General features: G+C 36.5%; 1 protein-coding gene across 1 annotated transcript in view; it reads left to right on the top strand.

Moving 5' to 3' along the window:
- The window catches only part of LOC148940352 (ubiquitin domain-containing protein UBFD1-like), a 125,778-nt gene extending 108,017 nt beyond the window's left edge, over positions 1-17,761 (top strand). The window contains exons 5-8 of the mRNA XM_089106390.1: positions 274-427; positions 4,040-4,200; positions 14,364-14,461; positions 17,585-17,761. Coding sequence (XP_088962516.1) covers positions 274-427; positions 4,040-4,200; positions 14,364-14,461; positions 17,585-17,588 — 417 coding nt within the window. The 3' untranslated portion in view covers positions 17,589-17,761. The remainder of the gene's footprint in view (positions 1-273; positions 428-4,039; positions 4,201-14,363; positions 14,462-17,584) is intronic.

Below are 17,761 nucleotides of genomic sequence, written 5' to 3'. Positions count from 1 at the left end.
CTCTATCGCCACGAGCAAATCTTTTCTATTACCGCAAACAATTCTTCAATGGTACAATGCTTTATAGTAAAATGCTTTAGGGACTATTATCTTTCAACTGTTGGAAAAAAGAATTTTTTCTCTTACTCGGGGTTGAACACTTTTTTGTATGTGCTTTTCCTTATGAGTGTCTCGATCTATAAGAAAGCTGTACAATCAATTATTTATTTTGTAAAAAAAAAATATCGATCGTTTTTAATGGACCTTTTCCTAATTTCTATTAATTTTTCTTAGGGCACAGAGAAAGAAGAACTTGTTGCAGCTCCCCAGAAAGAGAAGTTATCCCAACAGAAAGCCCACAGAAAGGTTTTAGACAAGGGTATACCGGAAGATGTCGCTCCTGGTGTTAAAGGATTGAATGAACCTCTGCCCCCAATACCATTAAAAGGTTTTTTCACTATCAGTAATGTCTTTCAAGCCATTGTTAATTTAACAAAATTAAGAACATCTTGGAAGATGACCAAATTTCGCACATTCCTTTGCTAGGATTTAGTCTACTTACTTTCGCTTGTCCTTGTTGTCCCATCTTCTGCCACCCCACTAGAGCTAATCTCGTTTCTGACAATTGTCTGCCAGTTCTTCAATTAACTGCCTGGCTGCCTGGCTCTATTCTGGCAAAGGGGCAGCTATGAACACTTGCTTGATTATGTGGTCATTCGGTGTTCTCAGGAAGTGGCCAAGCCAAAGCAGTGTTCTCTGGCTGACAACAGGTTGCGGAAAACAGGTACCGCAACCTGACAACAGGTTGCGGTAGGTTACTATTCATTTGGTGGGCAGTGGAATTAAATGAATTATTCAAGTATGCTGACATATGTAGAAAAAACGAGTCTATGGAAGCTTGAGTCATATTTACTTCCCTTAATTATAGCTAAAGATGCAAACATTTTTAAATTAACTGCTGAAACTATAACAAAGTTAACTTTATTAAAGTTAAGTTTATACATAGAGAATATATATATATATGTTTATTGACGCGATTGAAAAAATTTCCGAAGTCCTTAACCATATCTAAAAGTACTCGTTGTCGACGTAATACGTTGCATTTCTAAGCGTTAAAGACGCAATTTGTAACTCGAATGGAAGTCTCAAGAAATTATAAACAGACTAAAAAGAGTTCGCAAGAGCTTGTGTGTGTATATAAAGCTGAAGATGGGAGGGGGAGAAAAAATAGCGGTTCAGGTCCAATGAGGACCTTGACTTGCATCTGGTAGAAGGCCTTTTTTCAAGCATGACAGATTTGTCTTTTTTTTCTACAATATATAGTAAGTAAAAAGTGCATCAGAATGAAGACTGTGAAACATAATGATATTATAAAATTTATATGTTTTCGAGCCTAGTCTTCCCATGGGCCCATTCAAATATTTATATATGTATATGCGAAGAATAAAACGATTGAACTTGAACTGAGCTGGGAAACTAATAAAATACCACTCTTAGTGTTCCTCTAAAACATTAGACTGACTTAAGAAATGAAAGTTGAACAATTAACCAGAAATGGGCATGGAATTAGTATGCTGCAAACCTAATGAAAAAACGAGTAAAATACAATTTATCTTCCTTTAGTCCGGGAGTTGAGTGTATAAGAGTCACCAAATTGTGGTAATTTTTTTTTCATTTATGCAACACCCGTGTGTAATCAAAGTTAATTTCCCTCAAAATTTCACCCCTCTCCCCTCAAGAAACTTCCTGCACAGAGACCCAGTGGCCTGGACCCCTTCCTAAGTTAAAAAAAATTGCTATGACTTCTTTTATTTTTAATTTGAATGAAATATTAATATCACATAAATATTGTCGCATATTCTTTGTTTTACTTCAATTTTACAGAAACTTCAATTTTAAGTTATTTTGAGCCCTCTTAAATAAACTCTCGCATGCGTTCCTGATCCGGGTCCTATCCAGGATGTTTTTGGGGGATCTTTTACAGTATTTTTTTCTGGGGGGGGGGAGTACCAAAAAACTAAAAACACATCAAAAACCTTCTTATATTCCTTTTTGTTATGTCTTTACGAGTCGAACAAACATTGGGGGGGGGGTCCACCCCCTTATCCCCCCCCTCTAGATACTGCCTTTTTCCTGATAAACATTTAAGTTCAAATTTGTATCTGATAGCAGCAGTTCCGACAACACTTTTGCAGCAAGAGTCTTTATGTTGTGAATATGATTTAAAAATATGGTTTATCTTCTTGATTTATCGTAAAATTTGATTTATCTTCTCGTTAACCATTATTTGAGACTAAAGAGCCTTCAGAATTCTGATGATTTTCTGTTCATCAATATTTGAGTTTTTTTGTTCTAGTAATATTAGAAATAATCAAATACTATAAAACATTTTTGTTCAAATTTGACTATGTGTCGTTCCTGTTCAGGAGAGTTAGTTCCCTTTTGGTAATCTTTAATAGATAATTTCTTCCATTTTCAAAATAATTCTTTTTTTTTCAGATGTATGAAAAAAGCTAAAAAATAAAGATTTCCATGCTCATTGATTATTTTTTTCTCTTTTTGCAAATTCTTATCACCTATTCCAGTTATTTTATACTTAACCATCCTAGAAGAAGCCTATTTAGGTTCTGTCACTTTTCAATTCGTTTCTATGTTTCTTCGTACTTGTAATTTCAGTATTTACAATATTTTGTTTGGTAACAGTAACAGTTTATCCCCTCTTCTGAACTAAATTCTACAATGGCAAGATTAAGACATGAAACTGCAATTACAAATACATATATATATATATATATATATATATATATATATATATATATATATATATATATGTGTGTGTGTGTGTGTGTGTGTGTGTGTGTGTGTGTGTGTGTGTGTGTGTGTGTGTGTGTGTGTGTGTGTGTGTGTGTGTGTGTGTGTGTGTGTGTGTGTGTGTGTGTGTGTGTGTGTGTGTGTGTGTGTGTGTGTGTGTGTGTGTGTGTGTGTGTGTGTGTGTGTGTGTGTGTGTGTGTGTGTGTGTGTGTGTGTGTGTGTGTGTGTGTGTGTGTGTGTGTGTGTGTGTGTGTGTGTGTGTGTGTGTGTGTGTGTGTGTGTGTGTGTGTGTGTGTGTGTGTGTGTGTGTGTGTGTGTGTGTGTGTGTGTGTGTGTGTGTGTGTGTGTGTGTGTGTGTGTGTGTGTGTGTGTGTGTGTGTGTGTGTGTGTGTGTGTGTGTGTGTGTGTGTGTGTGTGTGTGTGTGTGTGTGTGTGTGTGTGTGTGTGTGTGTGTGTGTGTGTGTGTGTGTGTGTGTGTGTGTGTGTGTGTGTGTGTGTGTGTGTGTGTGTGTGTGTGTGTGTGTGTGTGTGTGTGTGTGTGTGTGTGTGTGTGTGTGTGTGTGTGTGTGTGTGTGTGTGTGTGTGTGTGTGTGTGTGTGTGTGTGTGTGTGTGTGTGTGTGTGTGTGTGTGTGTGTGTGTGTGTGTGTGTGTGTGTGTGTGTGTGTGTGTGTGTGTGTGTGTGTGTGTGTGTGTGTGTGTGTGTGTGTGTGTGTGTGTGTGTGTGTGTGTGTGTGTGTGTGTGTGTGTGTGTGTGTGTGTGTGTGTGTGTGTGTGTGTGTGTGTGTGTGTGTGTGTGTGTGTGTGTGTGTGTGTGTGTGTGTGTGTGTGTGTGTGTGTGTGTGTGTGTGTGTGTGTGTGTGTGTGTGTGTGTGTGTGTGTGTGTGTGTGTGTGTGTGTGTGTGTGTGTGTGTGTGTGTGTGTGTGTGTGTGTGTGTGTGTGTGTGTGTGTGTGTGTGTGTGTGTGTGTGTGTGTGTGTGTGTGTGTGTGTGTGTGTGTGTGTGTGTGTGTGTGTGTGTGTGTGTGTGTGTGTGTGTGTGTGTGTGTGTGTGTGTGTGTGTGTGTGTGTGTGTGACCATATAGGAACATATACAATAAGGACTATGTAAAACATTATTTCGTTTCTCCGGGTATTACCTGGTTTCTCCGGGTATTACCCGGTTTCTCCGGGTATATAAGCCATAGGGGTGAAATTCTCCTTTTTTAGTGTTGGTATCAGTTACAGCAATCTCTTTCTTTCTTTTACATAGGAATGGTGAATAAGCAAAATAATAAAGTCCGATTAACTTTCAAACTGGAAGATGATCAGCTGTGGATTGGCACCAAAGATAGAACGGATAAAATTTCTATGTCATCGATTAAATCAGTAGTTTCAGAACCTATTGAAGGTCACGAAGAATATCATATTATGGTAAGAAATAAACTGTTTATCAGAAATTATTGCTCCTTCGATAGGTATCAAAAATTGAACCTTTACAGGCAAAATTTAAGAGTTTATGGCCAATTTCGTTTTATTGATATAGAATATAAACGGCTTGGCGAAACCTTAGTCTTAGTGTATTGACTTTGTAATTTGTTTGATATGAGGGCTACTAAAGGGACCATAGAATTTAAGGTGCAATAGAGCAAAAAAATTTATCCCCCCCAAATTGGGCCCAATAAAAGGTCGACAACCTTTTGCTCCCCGCCACTTTGAATGGAAGAAGTGATAGTGGAATCTTAGGTGAGAGCTCATTTTGTTGGAAATTCAAAGTTCTAGTGCCCTTTTTAGGGGGCCAAAAGTGAATTAAATAAACTCTGTAGGCTCTTTTGAAATTATTGTTTGTCAGATAAATTATGCTAAAGGTGTCAAAATTTAAACCCTCACAGGCAAAACTTACGTTTTTATGGCGACTTTTGTTTGATTGACACTGAGGCACTATCGTTTTTATAAAGAGTCAGTATAACTTTCAAATTCTTTTCTAATGGGTCGTTTCCTATTATTCTAGAAAAATTGATTCGATAAAAACTACCCCTGGGGAAAAAAGACAAACAAGCAAAGAAACATCTATCCGTGATTATCCTTTTCGGCAAAAATTTTAAATTTCACATTTTGCAGATCAGGGCTTGAAACTTCTACGATAGAGTTCTTTGATAAGCTGAAGTCGATAGTGTAATTTTGTTAAAATCAATTTTTTTGGTGGGGGGGGGGTCCTCCCTTTTCGAAAATAGGGCAAGTTTTCTCAGGTTTGTAAATTGTGCTTGGTAGCTTAAAACAGTGAACTTTATATATTTTAAATCACCATAAAAATTTAGCTCTTTAACTATGCGTTTTGTCATCGAAACTGATTTTTTAGGGGATTGGTTTATTATTAGCACATTAATGTTTATTTATTGTTATTTATTATTTATTGTTTAATGCACATTAATTGTTATTTATTAATATTAGCACAAGTCACTCCTTACTTACTTTTCGTTACCCTGAACTCTTTGATATATACAAATAACAGTTCAGTAAGGACAAATCGGTCACACATACAGTGGCCGTCTTCAGCAGATGAACTGAAGTTTATCTTCTAAAGACGGCCACTGTATACATGACTGAAATATCCAGAGATTTTTTTGTTGTTCCCCTGTCATCAAATAAAAGGGTTTGTCCCTACTGAACTGCTATTTGTACATCATGAGAAGGCAGTGTGATCTTCGAAAACACCAACTGTTTAATATATAAAATAAAAGATAAAAAAAAAATTCCATTCGAATATCAATAATTTCAATTTCCTCTTCGTTCTTGGGATATTTTCTGACGGTGCTTAAACTGTTTGGCGCAACCCTGGTCTTTGTGGATCGAAATAAACGTTTGACTATGTAATTTGTTTGATATAATGGTTAATCAAAGGGATATTTATCCTTTTAATCCCCTTATCGCCTTTAATGGAGAAGTACATTTCATATAAAAGTCCAAATGCCTTCTCTTGTATGAGTAAATAGATAATTCTCATCTACTCTGGACCCCGATTCTCTGCTGGATCTCCATTCACCTCTGAAAAATTCACCATCTATTTACCATTCATTATCTATTTACTACAAGATCTAGGGTAGGATCTTGCCTATATTATAGACAAATGCCATTGACCTAAGTTTAGAAGCCCTTTTCCAAAGATTTAGGGTTGGTCCCAAGACCTCTCCGCTGTGCTGACTGGCCACAGCTCATTATGAAACTAAACCGTCTATTTCTTAGTTTGATATTTGCTCACCGTGCCAAAGAGAAGTTGAACTTTAAGATTATTCAATGTGTATTTGACTAGGCCTATTGTGAGGTAAACTTGAAAAACTAGGCCTAGACATGGATTACACAACTTGATATATGTAATTCATTTGACATGGAATATATCAAAAACCCCCATTTTCTCTAAAATCTTTGAAAGTTTTATTTACCATTTCCTTTTTGACGATATTCATGATAAAATCAACCCAAATCAGTTTGGCTTTAGGCCGAATCATAGCACCACGCATTGCTTAATTTATATACTTGATACTATTTTCAAACATCTTGAGTTGAATAGTTCCTGCGTTGAGGCTGTTTTTGCCGATATTAGCAAAGCCTTCGATAATTTGGATCATTAGACAGTTATAGATAACGCAAGGGCTTTAGGTGCAAGAAATTTTGTTTTACGTATGGTAGCTAGTGTTTTGTCAGGCCTTGAACAATTTGTAGTCCTCCCTAACGGGGATTCATCAGGTTTTTGCTCTATTTTCTGTGGAGCACCTCAAGGGACTAAATTAGGTCTTTTAGCATTTCTAGTTGTTTTTAAAAATGTTTTACCAAGTTTTGACAAATCTTTTAAATTTGTGGATGATTTGACATTACTGAACCTTTGTCAAACATCTAATACTTTGAATGTTTGACTCGATTCACTAATTAACAATTTAAAGAATGATCCTGACAATGTTAAACACAACTTAAGCATACCCAAAAGCAGTTTCATGTTATTTTCTTTTTTTAAAAATATACCCCCTATCAATAATTACCTTTGCATACCAAATTTAAATACTGTTAAACTGCTTGGTGTGCAGTTGGACAACGAACTTAAATGGAATTCCCACATTTCCCACTTATTTAAGTCAGGTTGTTTTCTCCTTAAATCTTTCTCTCTTCTCAAACGTTGCTCCATATCAATCCAAAACCTTAAAATAATTTATTGTTCTTATATAAGACCCTGTCTGGAATATGCTTGCCCTGTCTGGCACCCTGGGTTGACCAATGACCAATGTTCTAAAATTGAAACTATTCAAAAAAGAGCAATAAAAATTATTCTGGGGACAGCCTATACTACATACGATGAAGGTTTGGCTAGACTTGAACTTATTACATTGGAATCACGACGTCACATCCTTACCGTGAACTTTGGTATCAAGTGCCTTAATTCTGACTATCATCGACGTTTTCTCCCTCCCTTTAAAGAAAATCCCACAACCCTTCCTAATACAAGGATCAATGCTCTTAGAGCTCCAAATATCCATCAGGATGTGCATCCCCGAATGTTGACCATGAGCTACAAAAATTCTTTTGTCCCCTATTTAGTTTCCTAAGTTAATAATTGATGTAACTTTTGTCTTATGGTTATCCCATGACATCTGTTTTATTATTGATTCAATTTTTTGTTTTATGTTTATCACATAACATTTGTTTTGTTATGGTAATTCTGACGTGCTTATGCTTGCTTTTGTGCTATTTTAGCCAATAAATCATATTATATTCTATTCTATAAGTCCTATAAGATAACCCTTTCCTTCCTAAGCTTAGTAGAATTAGAGATGTGCGAAATTATTATAGTTGAAATATTCAATTTGATACTTAATTGTCTAGAAAAAAATATCATAGCCCTATTTTGTAAAGACCCAAACCTCAAATAAATTCAGTAGCTATTAAACATCTTAAGAGAAAGATGGGGGTGAATTCCCAAGAAAGAACCTCCCCAAAACAAAAACACTTGAAATTTCTCAATTTTAATTATAATAATTTCTTGCAATTGTTATTTTTTTTGGGGGGGGGAGGGGCGGGTGACCCTAGCCTAGGTTAGACTTGTTTGTTGTGAGCAGTTTTGAATTTGTTTAACATTTCTTGTGGCTTAGTTTCAAATATGTATTTGGAATTTAGTTTAATTCATTGGATAGTCCTATTTCTTCTTTTTTTTTTTTTTGGGGGGGTGGGATTTGGTCTCTTAAAATTGCTTATTGTTTGGGTCTTTTAAATATTGTTTTTTTTCTTTGTGTGTGTGTGCGTTGAGTCTTTGAAAGGTTGAAATGTATTAAATTGAAAATACTTTTCTTCGTTTTTTTTATTTTAGTACTTGTGTCATTTCTGTTTTTTCCCTGTTTTTTTCCTGGCCATAGAGGCCAGGGGTGACAAAAATACACTAAAAAATAATACAGGATTAAATAAATTATAAAACAAGTAATACAAACCTAGTCTGGGTTAAAAATGTGTGCTGTGAGTGGTGTTGAGTTTGTTTAACATTTCTTGTGGCTTAGTTTCAAATATATATTTGGAATTTTGTTTATTTCATTGGATAGTCCTATATCTTCTTTTTTCTTTTTTTGAGGGGGGGGTCTCTTAAAATCCCTTATTGTTTGGGGTTTTAGATATTGTTTTTTCTTTGTTTATGTGTCTGTGTGTGTCTGTTGCGTCTTTGAAAGGTTGAAATGCATTATATTGAAAATACTTTTCTTCTCTTTTTTTTAGTATTTGAACCATTTCTGTTTTTCCCCTGTTTTTTTCCCGGCCACAGAGCCTCACAGGGGATTCTATGTTGAAGTGTTTTTGACGTATATTTATTGGTTGAATAAATTGATTGAATTGACTGATTGATTGTATCAAAATAGTATTAAAAATGTAGTCAGTCAGAAAAAAAAAGAATAAGAAACATACAGCGTCATTACTGGGAACAAAACAAACAAGAGACAAAGGCGGAGTAAGAAAGGGCAAAAAAGAATAAGAAACATACAGCGTTATTACTGGGTACAAAACAAAAAAGAGACAAAGACGGAGTAAAAAAGGGCAAAAAAGAATAAGAAACATACAGCGTCATTACTGGGAACAAAACAAACAAGAGACAAAGGCGGAGTAAGAAAGGGCAAAAAAGAATAAGAAACATACAGCGTTATTACTGGGGACAAAACAAAAAAGAGACAAAGACGGAGTAAAAAAGGGCAAAAAAGAATAAGAAACATACAGCGTCATTACTGTGAACAAAACAAACAAGAGACAAAGGCGGAGTAAGAAAGAGCAAAAAAGAATAAGAAACATACAGCGTTATTACTGGGAACAAAACAAACAAGAGACAAAGACGGAGTAAGAAAGGGAAAAAAGAATAAGAAACATACAGCGTCATCATTGGGAACAAAACAAACAAGAGACAAAGACGGAGTAAGAAGGATAAAAAAGAATAAGAAACATACAGCGTCATTACTGGGAACAAAACAAAAAAGAGGCAAAGACGGAGTAAGAAAGGGAAAAAAGAATAAGAAACATACAGCGTCATTACTGTGAACAAAACAAACAAGAGACAAAGACGGAGTAAGAAAGGGAAAAAAGAATAAGAAACATACAGCGTCATGACTGGGAACAAAACAAACAAGAGACCAAGACGGAGTAAGAAGGGGAAAAAAGAATAAGAAACATACAGCGTCATTACTGTGAACAAAACAAACAAGAGACAAAGACGGAGTAAGAAAGTGAAAAAAGAATAAGAAACAGACAGCGTCTTTACTGTTAACAAAACAAACAAGAGACAAAGACGGAGTAAGAAAGATAAAAAAGAATAAGAAACATACAGCGTCATTACTGTTAACAAAACAAACAAGAGACAAAGACAGAGTAAGAAAGGGACAAAAGAATAAGAAACATACATCGTCATCACTGGGAACAAAACAAACAAGAGACAAAGGTGGAGTAAGAAAGATCAAAAAAGAATAAGAAACATACAGCGTCATTACTGGGTACAAAAAAAGAAGAAAGGGCAAAAAAGAATAAGAAACATACAGCGTTATTACTGGGTACAAAACAAAAAAGAGACAAAGACGGAGTAAAAAAGGGCAAAAAAGAATAAGAAACATACAGCGTCATTACTGGGTACAAAACACACAAGAGACAAAGACGGAGTAGAAAAGGGCGAAAAAGAATAAGAAACATACAGTGTCATTACTGGGTACAAAACAAACAAGAGACAAAGATGGAGTAAGAAAGGGAAAAAAAGAATGAGAAACATACAGCGTCATTACTGGGAACAAAACAAACAAGAGACAAAGTCGTAGTAAGAAAGGGCAAAAAAGAATAAGAAACATACAGCGTTATTACTGGGTACAAAACAAAAAAGAGACAAAGACGGAGTAAAAAAGGGCAAAAAAGAATAAAAAACATACAGCATCATTACTGGGTACAAAACAAACAAGAGACAAAGACGGAGTAAGAAAGGGAAGAAAAGGAAACATTACAAAATGAACCAAAACAGCTAAAACAGATTACATGTTTAAACACTTAATAGTAGGAGTTACCTGTTTTTAACACTGGTGAAGTGATGAAAAGTTGAGAGCCATGGCTAATTGGTGTGAAGCCAAGGCAGATAGTCTCAGTGAGAGGTAAAGCTGGCATAAACCTTCTTCAGAATTTTATAAAAATGGTGATGTTTCTGCCCTAAGGGTAATTCAATCTAGTGTAATTATCTTAAAGGTAGTCTATTAGCTCTATAAGCCATTTGAAGGCAATTGGAGACCCCCACTAACTTGTTTTCAAAGATTTGACTGACCATGTCCACAGGACTTGCAGGTAATTGGATTTCTGATATTGTTCATATTGTATGAGCTTTGCCTACTTGAAAAGCCCACTGCAATTGTAATGGGAATTTCTAAGTTATCGAACAAACTAGCAAGAGACAAAGACGAAGTAAGAAAGAGAAAAAAGGAAACATGACAACGTTAACCAAAATCTATAATAAAGATTACATGTTTAAACACTAATAATAAAAGTTACCTGTTTTTAACACTAAGTAACATTCACATATATACTACTTTGAGCATTCGAACTTCGAATGTCTGAACTTTGAACTGATGAAAATGTCTGAACGAGAAACGTATGAAAGAAGCGTATGAATGTCTAACAGAAACGTATGAGGCGTGAATGACAGTAACGTATGTATGACAGAAACGTATGAATGTCTGAAGACATCTGAATGTCTGAGCGATCAACGTATGAATGACTGACAGAAACGCATGAGGCGTGAATGACAGTGACGCATGAAATTCTGAAGACGTCTGAACGTCTGAATGTTTGAACAACAAACATATGAAACCAATGCCGAAAACCATGAAAACTAGTTTTAATGTTTTGTTTCGAAATAAGTTTTGACAAAGCTGTTTCCGGGTCATCTACTTTGCATCTGTGGAACAATAACGAATTTTGGGTTTATGGGGGTAAATGAGCTAAATATTTTTAGAATATGAAAGATACTCGACGGACTTGACTTTTTTCAGTGTATATAAAAATCTTTCGAAGTGGTGTTATATATATATAGGAATTATGGTAGCGCTGCTGAATTATGCAGTTCAGTACGATTGAAACGATTTTTTTTTTTTTACAACTGAAGCGTGAGACGCACTTCACCTTTTTCAAGCCGGAAGATCAGTAGCAAACGGGGTCGTCTTAGAGATGGCCATACCGAAAGACCAAGGTAAACAAGATGTCCAACCGGCTTTACTTAAGAACGTCCTTATCGGACTGACAGAATGCAACTAAAATGGGTCCAATTAAATTCACTTCCGAGTATGTTGAAGTTTTCTTCGACATATTGGATCGTCCTGCTACGGTCAAGAACGTCATCGGTATAACAGACAAAACTCGCGTTTTTGCAGCCTCAATGCATGAGGATACCCATTTTTATCAAAGAGTTTGTGGTAATGAACTGTAAGTAAGGAGCAACCCGGCTCAATAGTAACCGAAACTCTAAAGAACGGAATTTTGATATCAATAGATATATTAAAAGAATTGGCGTATGTTGCTGATTTCAATTGTATAAGTTTCATCAAGTTTAGTCTTACCCATCAAAGGCCACAAGCCAGAGAAAATTTGGCTGATTTTCGAAAAAAAGGGGAGAAACATCCTCTAAAAGTCATAGAATCGTAATGACAGTGACACCATCAGATTCAGTGTCTCAGAGAAGTCCTCTGTAGAGGTTTCAAGCTCCTATCTGCAAAAACGTGGAATTTTGTGTTTTTTGGCAGAAGCAAGATCACGGATTCATGTTTTTTGCTTGTTTTTCAGGGGTGATTTGATTAACCCAGTGGTCCTAGAATATCGGGAGAGGGCTCATTTGAACGGAAATGAATTTCTAGTGCCCTTTTTAAGTGGCCAAAACGATTTGAGGGCAGCTAAGCCCCCTCCCACGCTCCTTTTTTCTCAAAATCGTCCAATCAAAAATTTTAGATAGCCATTTGGTTTAGCATAGTTGAAAGGCCGAATAACTATGCCTTTGTGGAGAGATCATGACCCCCCATAGCCCCTGGGGATAGGTCATTAAGTTATAAATGTGCCCATTGTTTACGTATAATATTTGTTATTGGGAAGTATGTATGCATTTTTTTCGGAGGGGGGATACATTTTCTGCTGGGGTGATTTTCCACGGAGAGAATTTTCCATGTGGAGGGAATTTTTCAGGGGGAATTTGCCAGAATTCCTGCACGAAATTCTTCTCATGTCTTGATTTCTCTTTGTCGACTCAGTTTTACGCGTAGAGATGTTAAGGACAATTGTCCGGGGTAAATTTTTACCAGGACTGAATTGTCTATAGAATATATCCGAGGGGAGGAGGGAATTTTCCGTGGAGGTGGAGCCAGATTTCCTGGTATTACTTAGAAAAATGGTCAAAAATTAAATAAAAGAAAACAGTTTTCTGCTGAAAGTAAGAAGCAATAATAAAACTTAAAACGAACAGAAATTATTACGTATATGACGGGGGCTACTCCTCCTCAACACCTCCCTCTTTACGCTAAAGTTTGAATTGTGTCCCTAGCGTTTAATTAGAACAATAAGAAGCATTTTTTTAAATTACTAAAAAGACTCTGAAGAAGAAGTTTTTTTTAAAGAAAAAAACAAAAAAAGTTATGACTATGAAAGGTTCCTTTAAGGTAGTCTCAAAGTATGGTGTGTTCTTACAGCCAACAATATTCTTTATTTCCTGACACCGAATAAAAACATGCCTGACGAGAATTGTGTGCTCATACTCCATGAATCATGCATTATGCTTCTATCAGAAAATAATTTGATGGTTCTTATTTCGTTAACATTTTTCACAGAACTCTGACTTCAAGATTTGCAGCATACTTCTGAAAATAATTTACTTTAGCTTATCCTATCAGGGATGTCCAGCCAGGCTTGACTTACTTACTTAACTTAATGTTCCTGCTGGTGGTCCAGCGTAGAGAGACACGTGACTCTTCGCCTCGAATCGGAACGCTCTTATGCAAGCGTGACTAATTCTTGTGTATCAGTATCGATCATTCAGAGGTACTGGGCAAGGCTGTCCTCCCATCTGAACAGGGGCCTTCTGCAAGAGCGCTTCCAGCCATGCACAGAGGGATCCAAAACGAATAGTGTGCTGGTGGGTATTTCCGCTGGCATATAGACGAAATGGCCGAACCACCATAGGGATCATAAAGGGAGCTGACAAGAGTTGGGGGTCTGATCAGTTAGTGCCAGCAGTCAGGTGTTCGAGACGAAGTCATACCACCTGATCCCTTCAATACGTCTCAGAAACTTTCTTTCGGCCACATCTATGGCATCACGAACAGAAGCAGCAGCCGGTCACGTCTCAGCACCGTAGAGGAGGACTTCATTTACGGCTTCGTCGAGCCACGTCTCAGGACATGTGTATATGTTACGGACTTGAGAAGGTGAAAGAACATCCCCCACCAACACAAAATTCATGGCGAAGTATTCACAATCCTGACTATTACTGTAATCTCTCTTTTTCTCTGTCTCTTTCTCGCACTCACTCATTCTTTCTCTCTCTCTCTCTCTCTCTCTCTCTCTCTCTCTCTCTCTCTCTCTCTCTCTCTCTCTCTCTCTCTCTCTCTCTCTCTATCTCTCTCTCTCTCTCTCTCTCTCTCTCTCTCTCTCTCTCTCTCTCTCTCTCTCTCTCTCTCTCTCTCTCTCTCTCTCTCTCTCTCTCTCTCTCTCTCTCTCTCTCTCTCTCTCTCTCTCTCTCTCTCTCTCTCTCTCTCTCTCTCTCTCTCTCTCTCTCTCTCTCTCTCTCTCTCTCTCTCTCTCTCTCTCTCTCTCTCTCTCTCTCTCTCTCTCTCTCTCTCTCTCTCTCTCTCTCTCTCTCTCTCTCTCTCTCTATCTCTCTCTCTCTCTCTCTTTCTCCCTTCGTCCTTCCTTTTCACTCTTTAACTTTCATGATGTCTCAGCAAGCGTATTATTGAGAGTACCTAGTCACTTTGCCTGTTTCTGGCTTATACCTGTATGAATCATTTACGTGTATCACGCATTATGTATGTACGTCTTCTGCTTTTCAGTTTATTCCTTTCTTTTTATTCCAGGGTATTCAGCTTGGGCCTACCGAAGCTTCTCGCTATTGGATCTATTGGGTCCCTGCACAGTTCACAGAGGCTATTAAAGAAACCGTGTTGGGTAAATGGTAAGAGCCAGTTATATTGTAGTCAGGGTTTTATTTTGCGTTGTTCGCTGCAAGTTTAAAAACTAAAAGAATTTCCTTAGTTTTTTTAAAGTTTATTTATCTGTGACTAAAACTCAACAATTTGCCCTGCGGTGGAAGGGAAACTCTTGATGTCTTTTAGCTAGTTAAGATTATATTTAGCCCGACTTTGATGTGTGAAAGCTACAACAACAGGTTAAAGTCATACCTAAAAACGGGCAAGCGTACCCATATTCAAACTAGTTTTTGGCATTTTCGTATCCTCCAATTTCAAGTGTACACAAAGAATCTAGATCAATGTTACATCAATTTTAAGCATCATGAGTTTCATCACCAGTCAACCAGGCAATTATGTAATGTTCGGTGAACATAGCCATTTAGAATATGTGCTTAGGCTTGTAGTCTGCTTCCGGAGTGTTTGAGGTTCTCAGAGCCCCCTAACGTCACCACTGATATTTTGCAGCTTTTTTGTGGCAAGATAAATTTTACATACCTTCAAAAAGGAGGAAGGGTACCCTCCCCAAGATATTTTGTGAAAGTTAGGTTTTAAAGGAGTTAGTTGGAAGAGGAATGTTGCCCTATGTATTTGGCTGAGACAGCTTTGTGCTGTGGTGAGAAAGTGTTCTAAACAATGGTTACTTATAAAATCATTTGTTTGCTGCGCGTTAAAAAGAAATACTGAGATCTAGAATGTGATAGACCCAGAATTTAAAAGTGATGGGGCCGGCTCTGAGAGTTGTTCTTTTTCACTTAATAGTTGGATAGGTTTTGAAGACCTTATTTTTTCTCTATGGATATTTTTTTCTTACTTTGCCTATTTTTATAAATGTAAATAAAAGGAAACACTACAAAGAATTAAAATGCATCCAATTCAGTGTCCCTTCCCCCTGCATCCGTTACTTTACTCAAAACTTGAAACGTCAAAACTTAAAACGAACAGAAATTATTACTTTTATGATTGTAAAGATATTCTCTCCACAGAGGAGCAAAAAAAATCTTTTTTCTTTGAGGTAAAGTTATGAAAACATATATTGAATTGGTTGCATAAGGTGGATTTTCACCCCCTTCAACAACATCCGTTTTCGTAAAAAACGTTCTTTTTTCAGTCAAAAACTTTCTAGTCTGATCTAGTCTAAACAGGCTTAGAGTCTTTGACTCTGTCCCCTATTTTTGTTGTTTTGATGAATGCCACGCTATAAATGAATGTATTTCATTAATCAGTGAATTTTTTTTCTGATCAATTTTCCATACGATGCGATACGCATTTCTGAGATGAAACAACCTCAGTTATGAAAACACATCTTGAATTGGAGGCCTAAAGTGGATATCCAACCTGTTCAACGACTTCCATTTCTTTTGACTCTTCGTGAAAATGTTTTATGGCATAGGCATAGGAAAATGTGTTATTTAGGCCAGTTTATGTAGGCATAAAGTGGATTTCTAGATCTTTTAACGTTTTCCTCTGAATTGAAAAACTGGAAGTATCCTATGTCTAGAAAATTGTCATCCGAGATAAGACATCTGATACTGGTTTTGCTCTAGTAAGCAATGCGATTTGTTGGGAAAAGCTAATAAATTATTTACTACTACTAAAAACTCATCATGGCACCAAGCCGCCGGAGGCCAACACACCTACGCACGCTCCTCCTCCATCCCAATCTATTCAAAGCCTCCCTTTTCACACCCTCCCAGGAAGTTCCTTTAAATCTTTCTTTATGACGTGCTCCCACCCCAGACGAGCACGACCCGCTTTTCGTTTAGCCCTGGACGGATGGCCGAAAAGGACAATCTTCAGCATCAGCTCCAATTTAACAATCTTGTTCGGCTATTTATTAGCCTATTTTCGTGTTAAATTGTCTCTAAACTTTATGTAAGAAATTACTCCTTTCAAAAACGATTCCTGTACAAGTTTGAGTTTCCATCTTGATTTGACCAGCTCTACTGGTTTGAACTGATTCTCCTAGACAAAGAGCCTGCCTCTATAGCTGGTTTTCTAATAATATATAATCTGTAATAATTAATAATCTGTAATTAACATAATAATCTGTAATATAATCTGTAGTACTAGTCATTTGGATCTAGAATTATATGGTCTATAATCATAATTATAGATAATTGTATTATCTATAAAACATATAGTATATTTATATCAATTATTTTCCTGTTTTTCCTTGTCTATGGACTAAACAACTTAAGTGTCAAAGCTGAAAATGAGAAACTGCTGCGCAATAAAAAAGACCCAACCTCCCTCTAGCAAAGTTAGGGATATGTTGGGCTGAACGATGGAAGTAACAAAAAGCTTGCAATTTTTAGCATGTTCTTTAGCTAGTGTATTTTGTATAAAATAACAGTTCCTTGTATTTAAGTGTATTTATACTGAAGAAATTGATAATTAGTTCAGCCAAGAAGCGCGAATTTTTTTCAAAACAAATTAGGAAGCGCAGTTGAAGCGTTTATAACGGTTGACAAGCCAAACTTATTTTGTCTTTCCACCTATACTTTTTTGTGTCTTGTAGAAGACAGATAATTAAGTGCGAGAAAAATTGCTCTTTTTTTAACAAACTACCATTTAGAACGATAATCAAAAAAATACTAAAAGCCACAACTATTTTAGTGGGAGTAAAAATTTTTCAAAAGTAACTTAAGAAGCTTAGGCGAAGTGTTTATGAGGGCTAAGGAACAGGGGCGTAATTTTCTTTGGGCAGGGAGGGGGGTTAACTGCCCCTCCCAGACTTCAGTTTGCCCCTACCCCCCGGTTTGCCCTTCCCCAGCTTAAATTTAGTTTCTCCGAAAATCTTGTCAAAACTAAGATAACCCTGCATACTTCAAGCATCCACAGAAACGCGTTAGTTTTTTTTAGTATACCTCCACCTTTTTTGTTACTATATGGCTCATTTTTCAGTTTTCACTGTCATTTTCACTTGATTTTGACAAAATTCCTCCACTGCTAAGGATCCGATCTTCTTTCATGTTTATAACCATATTCTTCTATGTCTGGGTAGAAATTTAAGTGCTGAAGTGCAAGAAAAATTGCTCCTTTTTTAAACTCTTATTTTGAAACATTATGGTTTTCTTCTTGAAAGCCTTTTCTTCTCTTTTTTTCAGGTAAAATGAAATGATGTGAAACTTGTTTATGCAGTTATACCTGGTCAAGCCGACTATCTAGTTTTTCAACTCTTCAAAAATCTTTGGAATGTCTAATCTTGTGATAACGCTGATAGAATTAGACAAAAGCGGTTTTTGTACTTTTCTTTTTTTTGAAATAAATTGAAAACCCTCTAA

This window comes from Artemia sp. Qi Xiang Cuo, chromosome 20 (assembly GCF_049724085.1).
Source record: "Artemia sp. Qi Xiang Cuo chromosome 20, ASM4972408v1, whole genome shotgun sequence".
Classification (NCBI taxonomy): domain Eukaryota; kingdom Metazoa; phylum Arthropoda; class Branchiopoda; order Anostraca; family Artemiidae; genus Artemia; species Artemia sp. Qi Xiang Cuo.
Note: the sequence above shows the minus strand (reverse complement) of the source record. Positions and strands in the feature narration are given on the sequence as shown.